The 8,112-nt window shown below is 51.1% G+C and overlaps 4 protein-coding genes across 4 annotated transcripts; 3 read left to right on the top strand and 1 right to left on the bottom strand.

The window, feature by feature from the left end:
* Window positions 1-55: 55 nt before the first annotated feature.
* On the top strand, window positions 56-855 carry PHACADRAFT_90470 (uncharacterized protein; the record flags this gene model as incomplete). The annotated part of the gene is made up of 5 exons (XM_007393157.1): window positions 56-204; window positions 261-435; window positions 489-636; window positions 701-767; window positions 813-855. Coding segments are annotated over 5 exons (582 nt in total), but the record flags the coding sequence as incomplete, so codon positions are not given.
* Window positions 856-1,799: 944 nt separating this feature from the next.
* PHACADRAFT_89706 (uncharacterized protein) lies at window positions 1,800-3,960 on the top strand (the record flags this gene model as incomplete). Its single annotated transcript, XM_007393158.1, has 17 exons — window positions 1,800-1,844; window positions 1,979-1,998; window positions 2,048-2,109; window positions 2,157-2,189; window positions 2,240-2,350; window positions 2,403-2,474; window positions 2,524-2,852; window positions 2,903-3,031; window positions 3,085-3,162; window positions 3,218-3,250; window positions 3,307-3,337; window positions 3,390-3,420; window positions 3,464-3,530; window positions 3,591-3,600; window positions 3,650-3,714; window positions 3,770-3,823; window positions 3,883-3,960. 17 exons carry the CDS (start codon window positions 1,800-1,802, stop codon window positions 3,958-3,960), a joined length of 1,248 nt encoding a protein of 415 aa, XP_007393220.1.
* A 378-nt stretch (window positions 3,961-4,338) lies between these two features.
* Window positions 4,339-6,010, top strand: PHACADRAFT_251772 (uncharacterized protein). Its single transcript, XM_007393159.1, has 10 exons — window positions 4,339-4,385; window positions 4,440-4,499; window positions 4,556-4,567; window positions 4,634-4,639; window positions 4,694-4,740; window positions 4,793-4,945; window positions 5,014-5,484; window positions 5,538-5,661; window positions 5,714-5,879; window positions 5,934-6,010. Exons 1-10 carry the CDS (start codon window positions 4,362-4,364, stop codon window positions 5,942-5,944), a joined length of 1,074 nt encoding a protein of 357 aa, XP_007393221.1. The 5' UTR covers window positions 4,339-4,361; the 3' UTR covers window positions 5,945-6,010.
* Window positions 6,011-7,006: 996 nt separating this feature from the next.
* Window positions 7,007-7,484, bottom strand: PHACADRAFT_251775 (uncharacterized protein). Its single transcript, XM_007393160.1, has one exon. It carries the CDS (start codon window positions 7,446-7,448, stop codon window positions 7,032-7,034), a length of 417 nt encoding a protein of 138 aa, XP_007393222.1. The 5' UTR covers window positions 7,449-7,484; the 3' UTR covers window positions 7,007-7,031.
* Window positions 7,485-8,112: the final 628 nt, after the last annotated feature.

Genomic DNA, 8,112 nt, shown 5'->3' on the forward strand with positions numbered 1-8,112 from the left:
GTACCTCACTTCGCGGGCCACAGTAACCACCGCTTAGAACTAATCATGTCTTTAGCTGCTGATCCCGTGGCGATTTTTCCGGCTTTGGGCCATACTTGATGGGATCGATCCTCCGGAAAACATGGTCCGCTGTATGGCTAATAACTATTCGGTCCTGGGCTTTTGGAGAAGTTGGCATCGCAGTTACAACCTCTGGATCGTCAGGTCGGTACTACCTCCATCTACGTGAACGGTAGGATGTGATTTAGATTTGCCTTCAGATATATTTATATACCGTTAGGTGGAACGAAGAACCTGAAGTTTACGACAGTCCTCGTTTTCTCATTTGTAGCCCTCTGGCACGATCTGTCCTTCCGCCTTCTTGCTTGGGGGTGGCTTGTTAGTCTTTTCATCCTGCCTGAAATTGCCGCTCGCTATTTTCTCACAGAAAAAGAGGTTTGTGCTTCAATCAATAATTCCCTCTTGGTACTGAGAGTGACCTTCTGTAGTGTGGCGACAGATGGTGGTATCGCCACCTTTGTGCGATCGGCGGAGTCTTCAACATTCTCATGATGATGACTGCGAACCTCATCGGCTTTGTCATGGGGACAGAAGGTGTATCATATCTCCTCGGCCGCCTGGTCTCCGGCTGGGAAGGTGCGCACTTCGGTGTTTATGTCGCTGTTTTGGTTGTGCTAATCGTCCTTGTTCTGACACGTAGGTGTCCAGTTCCTCCTGTTCACATGTATGTGCATCTTCGTTACAGTGCAGTTCATGTTCGAGTATAGGTGCGTCGGGGAGCCCATTACTGACGCCTGCGCTGATCTCGTGAGCAGGGAAGAGGAGATGCGCAGGGGCATTTGCCGTCGCTGTTGAATTTCTCTGGTTGGATCATCTCACTCATCTTACCAATAATAACATTGCCATATCGTATCTGTAACGACTGATATGAGCCTGTAATTATTGTCAAGCCGTAGTCTCATCACCGTGGCAGTAGTGCCCGCAGCAGGCTCGTGCAGCTTTTCAATTGCCTTCTTCCGATACCGACTTCTGATCTTGCGCAGATTTGGGAGACGTTATGGTACACGAACTCTGGCTCTACTGTTTTGCTGGACGAGGAATCGACGGTGAGTGCGCTGACTTCTCGGTATGGACTAGTCCTTGCCGAAAGCTACCAGGGATTATTATTACTTCATCGCTCTAAAACAGCCCGAGCACGCCGTGAAGTTGGCTAATGCATACGTCTTAGTGAATCGAAGCTATCGTCACCTTCTCGACACTGCTTAATATTGAGTCATATAAATACTCCATGGTTCCATACAGGAGTCCTACCGCCAAGTGGCATGAATTAATGCGCCGGTGGAAAGGCGTTATTGTCACGTGACCGCGCCGTAAGACGGTTGCGCTATCTTCTCATATCAAGTGCACTTAGGTGCCTGTTACCTGCGTCCTCTGATAAGCTTCAGATCTAGGTTGTTCCCGCAACTTCCCTTCGATGTATGCCCGACCAATTCCCCCTCATTACCGATTTTACTCGCCACTGTTCAGACAAGACCCCGTGGGCCTGATACACTTGATTCTGGCACAATCAGTGCAAAATCAAGCTAGAGTCTCAAGGACTCGATCATGAGGCATGCGACACCTCAGGAACTCCCAGCTTATCGATTTCCGTGGTGCGTTCCGTACACATCACGATCGACCTTATCATCTGAGCCTCCTAAGCTCTTTCCTCTATATATACCGCGTCTGCTTCTTGCTTGTCTTCTCCCAGGACGGTATATTCTTCCCTCCTGCTCTTACCCACTGCTTTATTCAGAGACATGGCTACAAAAGCTAACTCAATCCCTCACCCCACTCTTATAAAGGTGTGTGTCCTGGAAGCCGTTTGTGGTTATAGCTAATCTTTGATTGAGTAGATTGATCCCTTCACGTGAGTTATGATGTCATGACGCGCGATATGCTCTCATTTCCGCGGTTAAGTCGTGCAGATCAGCAGAAGGGTCTTCATAATCGTTGGCAGTAAGTGTTCACCTCCACCGTAATAATACTCCCTAACCCTTCATGACAGCTGCGACATCCCGCCTGTCGTTTCAGTTAAGCCCGGCCAGACGTTCAACATCGAATGCATCGGTAAGTCTCACGTACCGTTTCATAAAATTCATCTAACATGTGCCTAGACTGGACCGGTGCTCAGATCGGCAACAACGATAGTGAGCATGACGTTCTGAAATTATGATTCAGGACAATTAACGATCTGCAGGTTCCGATGATATCAAGAATGTCGACCTGACCGCCATACACAACCTCAGCGGACCTATCGCGGTTGAAGGCGCCGAGCCGGGCGATTGTCTAGTTGTGGACATTCTCGATGGTAAGGATGTGCTTCCACGAGATTAGTCGTTGCTGACATCTATGCTACGCAGTCCGGCCCTTCGATCAGATGCCTTGGGGCTACACTGGCATCTTCGAGCTGAATAATGGCGGTGGCCTGTTCGGTATGTCCCCCTCCTTCTATCTTCGCGCTTGTCTGATCCCCTTTTGCAGCGCGTGAGTTCGATAGCAAAGCGTGCAAGGCGATCTGGGACTTTAACGGCATCTACGCGACGTCTCGTCACGTCCCCGGCGTGCGCTTCGCGGGCATCTCGCACCCAGGCCTCATCGGTACGGCGCCCTCCCCCGAGCTGTTAGCGACGTGGAACAAGCGCGAGGGTGAGCTTATCGCGGCTCACAAGGACGAGGTGCCTGCCGTTGCATTCCCGCCTGAGCCCAAAGGCGCCTATGTTGGTCAGGACCTGCCGAAGGATGTTCTTGAGAAGATCTACAGGGAAGGTGCGCGGACAGTCCCTGGGCGTGAGCATGGTGGAAATTGTGATGTTCGTTCGACGTCATTCTTAAGGATCCATATCTCTGACAATATCTGCAGATCAAGAACCTGTCCAGGGGCTCGCGCTGCTACTTTCCTGTTTTCGTGAAAGGCGCGAACCTGTCCGTTGGTGATCTGCACTTTTCTCAGGGTGACGGTGAAATGTCGTTCTGTGGCGCCATTGAAATGGTTTGCACGACCTCCGCTGCGTTGACGATTTGTCCCTAACCATTTGTCTACAGGCCGGTATTATTACCTTCAACTGCAGCATTATCAAGGGTGGCACCGAAAAGTTCGCGCTCAAGCAACCTATCTTCTTGGTTCGTTACATTTTGCAGGATATCGGTCATAAATGTTCATGCCGGGTCCGAACAGCCTTCTCCCATCGATCCGATGTACTCAGCCAAAGTGGGTAAAGGAGGCCGCGGGTGCAAGCTGTGAGCTTACATTACTGCTTTTTGCAGCTCGTCTTTGAGGGTATCAGCGTTGACTATCGTGAGCTCTTGTCATATACTTTCATCATTCACGTGCTAACCAGAAACTACAGATGGCGATGGCAAGCAATACAACATGGACGCGTCAGTGTGCCTCGCCAGTGTAAGCCTATTTATAGGTACTAAGTCTCCATTGTCACAGCACCGTCGCCTACAAGCAAGCCGCTTTAAATGCTATCACCTATCTCATGAAGGTACGCGCTGCTGTAGGCTGTATACGCCACGCAGAGAAACTAACTACGGATCTGCGCTAGCTCGGATACAGTATGCATTCTGGTTGCCGCTGAAAGCTAGTCACTGACGCGCGACCTAGCGCGTGAGCAGGCCTACCTTCTGCTTTCGGCAGCTCCAGTTGAGAGTCACATTGGTGCGATTGTGGTACGTGTTTTTCCGCGAGTATCGCTTGTTCATGAAGCTAAATGTCCGGTTCAAGGACTCGCCGAACGCATGTGTAACGATGGGTCTGCCTCTGGGGATTTTTGAATTCGTGCGTCTCACTCGACTACACTTTTTGGCCTGAGTTTTTGACTATCGTTTGCTTGATAGGACATCCTGCCGAAGGAAGAAGGCCTGCAAAAGCGGGACTTTGGTCAGTGCGCGATCCGGAGCGATGGCGTTGTCTAGGTTGGCTCTCCGTGGGACTCCGCATTAGTCTCTAGAATATCTAGGAACTAACAAAGAATCAAATGGACTACAAGTGTAACATAGCGTGGTACCCGTACGAGCATCGAGGATCCTGGAGACTAGACATAAATTTATGCGGCGAGCAGAATGTCCTGAGTGGTTCGATAGGCGATGGGCAATATTCGGCAAGGACATCATGGTGTGGCTGCGGCATTTTACTCGGTGCAGTGGTGGACGTTGTACGGCCGAGATGCGGGGAAGAACTTTTGAGCGGCAGCAGAGGAGCCGGTCACGTGGATGACGCCGTATTAAGGGTGCCCGGGACGCTGCGACCGAGTCGAATCTCACCGATTTCTCCTCTCCTCTCATCCTCTGCCACTCAGCTCTGCCGACTATTTACAATGGGTGTCCTTGAAATTGTCCCAGTATGTTGAGAGGACTTTGCAGGAAAGCATACACAGGGCTTATCCCCAGCGTAGGCCGGTGTTCTTACTGGCGACAATGTGCGCAAGCTCTTTGAATACGCGAAGGAGAACCAGGTACAATGACTTCCCCTCACGCAACGAGATATCCTACTGATTATTTTATTATCTAGTTTGCTATTCCTGTGCGTAGTCTATCGCGTTATCGAGGCAATCGCAACTATTCATTCCCTTGGAAAACTCCTCTTTAGGCCATCGTAAGTCCCCCTCTCCTTGCCGCCCTATGCGCCCCCTCAAGCTTTCACCAACAGAACGTGACCTCCTCCTCCACCGCCAACGCTGTCCTTGAGGCTGCCCGGTTCGTTGTGCCATTCTTCAGTTTCCTCTCCAGTGATCTCACCCTAAAACAGGGATATCAAAGCCCCGATCATCATTCAGGTCTCCCAAGGTGGCAGCGCGTACTTTGCTGGTAAGGGTCTTGCGAACGACAAGCAACAGGCCTCCATCCTCGGTGCCATCGCTGCCGCTCACCATGTCCGCACTGTCGCGAAGGAGTACGGTGTGTAAGTACACCTTACCACTTGTTCTCCCGTGATCACGGTTTGAACGTACATGTGTCGTCATCTCTAAGCCCCGTGGTTTTGCACTCCGATCACTGCGCGAAAAAGCTTTTGCCATGGTTCGACGGCATGCTTAAGGCGGACGAAGAGTACTTCGCCCACCATGGCGAACCTCTCTTCTCGTCACACATGCTCGACCTCTCCGAGGAGTCAAAGGAGGAGAACATCGCTATTTGTGTGCAGTACTTCGAACGCATGGCCAAGCTCGGCCTTTGGCTTGAGATGGAGATTGGTATCACCGGCGGCGAGGAAGACGGCGTGGACAACACTGAAGTCGACAACGCCAAGCTGTATACCCAGCCTGAGGATATCTGGGACGTCAACTTGGCTCTCTCTAAGATCTCCCCTAATTTCTCCATCGCGGCTGCGTTTGGTAACGTTCACGGTGTCTACAAACCTGGTAACGTCAAGCTTCACCCCGAGCTCCTTCAGAAGCATCAAGTCTACGCTGAGGGGAAGCTCGGCGGCAGCAAGAAGCCTCTGTAAGTTGTTCTGTGAATCCTTGTTATATGCGTGCTCTGAACTTCTCAACCAGCTTCTTGGTTTTCCACGGCGGTTCCGGCTCGACCAAGGAGGAGATCAAGACCGGCGTTGAGAACGGTGTCGTCAAGATGAACGTCGACACTGACACTCAGTTCGCTTATCTCGCCGGTATTCGGGTACGTACCTTGCAGATGTGCAGTGCAGGCTCCTTACCAATGTACTTTGTAGGACTTTGTTACCTCGAAGATTGGCTACCTCAAGACCCAGGTCGGTAACCCTGAGGGGGCGGACAAGCCCAACAAGAAATACTACGACCCCCGTATCTGGGTCCGTGAGGGTGAGAAGACCCTCGTTGTCCGTGTCAAGGAAGCCTGCACCGATCTCGGTAACATCAGTAAGTAAAATGTGTTTCTCCGAGCCCTGGACAGTGTCAAACGTTACCATCTAGATCGTCTGTAATTGTGTAAGGAAGGTCAAGGATAGCACAGTGTAATACGTTACAAAATGAATACTGTATAACATTTCTGACGAGTGAAATCATGTTCTCCAATTATACCGGAGGCCGTTTATGGCACCGTACTGAGAAGTGTAGTTTTACATGACGACATATGCAGCCCATAATTGTCTTGATGTGTCGAACATTAGCTATTTGACGACATTGAACTTGACTTGTTTGTGCCAAACGCTCAATCTTTTTCTTTCTTTCTTTCTTTCCTTTTTACTGACGGCTGACTCTTCCCAACGGCTGACAAGGGAACTTCGTGCCTGTGACTAGTAGAAATATTTTAGGATTCTCAGGCCGAAGGGGATGTCGAAAGAAATCTACACCGCACGCGTGCGTGCCGATTAAACGTTCAAAACGTCAAGAGGAGATGACACATATCTCCCTGTTGTGATCGACATATGTGCATGCTTCAAATGATCCATAACACGCTCACCGCGGCTAGGCTGAGAAATCCGACTTAGTGCGCGCATGCGACAAACGCCCGAACGCCACAAAGCTGCAGGCGCTAGATGAGGATTTTGAGTGCAGCGTGCCGGACAAGGCTGAAATGCCTCGCCTTGAAATCAAAATGACAGAAAGGAAAGCTGTGTCATATGACCAAGTGTGGAGATAGTTCGAGAGAAGCAGAACATGAGGAGAGAGTGAAGTGTAAGACATCACCCGAGCATTTACCTGCTGGCTTCCGAGTGGGTCTATAGCCTGATACACACCTGAGCCGTCCGGAGAACACCAAGAATTCCTGAGAAAAGTCGTACAAAACGACAGAGCAACACACCAGAGAGGCGGTCTACATGGATAACGTATTTACCTTTCGTCTCTCGCGTGCCGCCGACCGAAATCCTCCACCGGCTGCTGCTCATGCGAGACATGTTCAATGTGACAGCGGCGGATGATAATGCAAACTGTAGTGCTCCATGTTGGACTTGCTCTAGAGTGCGACGAAGAAACAACGTGAAGCACTGTCTGTGGGGACTCAAAGACTAAACGTAAATAAGTATCGACTTTGCCGCTGTGACATAGCACTCACAATCGTAAGATAGCTTACACAATCTCCTGCAGTCTCGACCCGACGACCATATAGCCCCTCGGTGCCTTCCTCTCCTGCCTCTGCTCCGTCTTCGTCCTAACCGCAGACGCCGGGACGTTCTCCACCTCGACCAGCTCTTTCACGCGCAGGATCTTTCCAGCGTTGATAGGTGAGTGTTCGTGATACACCGTCTGGTGTCTCCTGTGGATGCCGAGCGAGACAAGTGTGCCCTTGATCCTCTTCGGGAGTGAAATGGCGGACCGCCTGAGGGTAATGCGGTAGTGCGTGAACGGCTCGGCTTGCGACGACGACACGGCCTCCTGTGCAGGCGCAACTGTTGTGGACAGGGCTCGCAGAGCGTGTGTGCTCGCTCTAGAGAGTACAGGAAGACCGAGAGCGTGTGCCCGGAGGCTAAGGGTAGCGAGAGCCATGGAGACAGCAGTGAGTCCTTGAAACGCTCAAATAAACCGCTGAGCTGTTCGGGCGCTTATGAATGAGGCGCTTCTCTCCGTTTGTGCCCTCATCGACGTCCGAGTCCTCATCACCGACAGCTCATCCCGTACGATATGTGCCCAGTAGTGAGCCGCCACCTATCGTTTGTAGGAGCCTCGCGACTCGCGCGAGTCCATATGTAGGTCCTCGTGACTAGAGATAACCACCGCGGGAGCCGACAGACAATAATAAAAATAAATGTCCCAATCTCCATCTCAAACTTTAAAGCGTTTCGTCCCTCTTGTAAGCGGAACGAAATCTTCTATTTGGGGCCTTAGAAACTATGTTAAATACGGCTTTTTACGGCTTTTACAGTGTGTTGCATGTGAACCTTTCGTCAGCCGAGATATCCATACAGGCCTCGAGTGCGCACCGACTGCTCGGTTTGAGATGTGCGATGGGCACGGCGGGTGGATGCTAACGATCTCCAGTGATGTGCCGGCGACGTTCAGACTGGCCAGACGAGGTCGAGGCCGGCAGTTCGTGAGTCGTGACCTTTCGTGCACACTACATGTGACCGCGGTGGCAAAACATTAGAACATAATCACAGTGTCAAGCTTCGCCTCAAGTTTCAAAATTTCACACTGTAGCCTGTCTCAAAGG

The sequence above is a fragment of the Phanerochaete carnosa genome (genome assembly GCF_000300595.1).
Source record: "Phanerochaete carnosa HHB-10118-sp unplaced genomic scaffold PHACAscaffold_3, whole genome shotgun sequence".
Taxonomy (NCBI): Eukaryota; Fungi; Basidiomycota; class Agaricomycetes; order Polyporales; family Phanerochaetaceae; genus Phanerochaete; species Phanerochaete carnosa.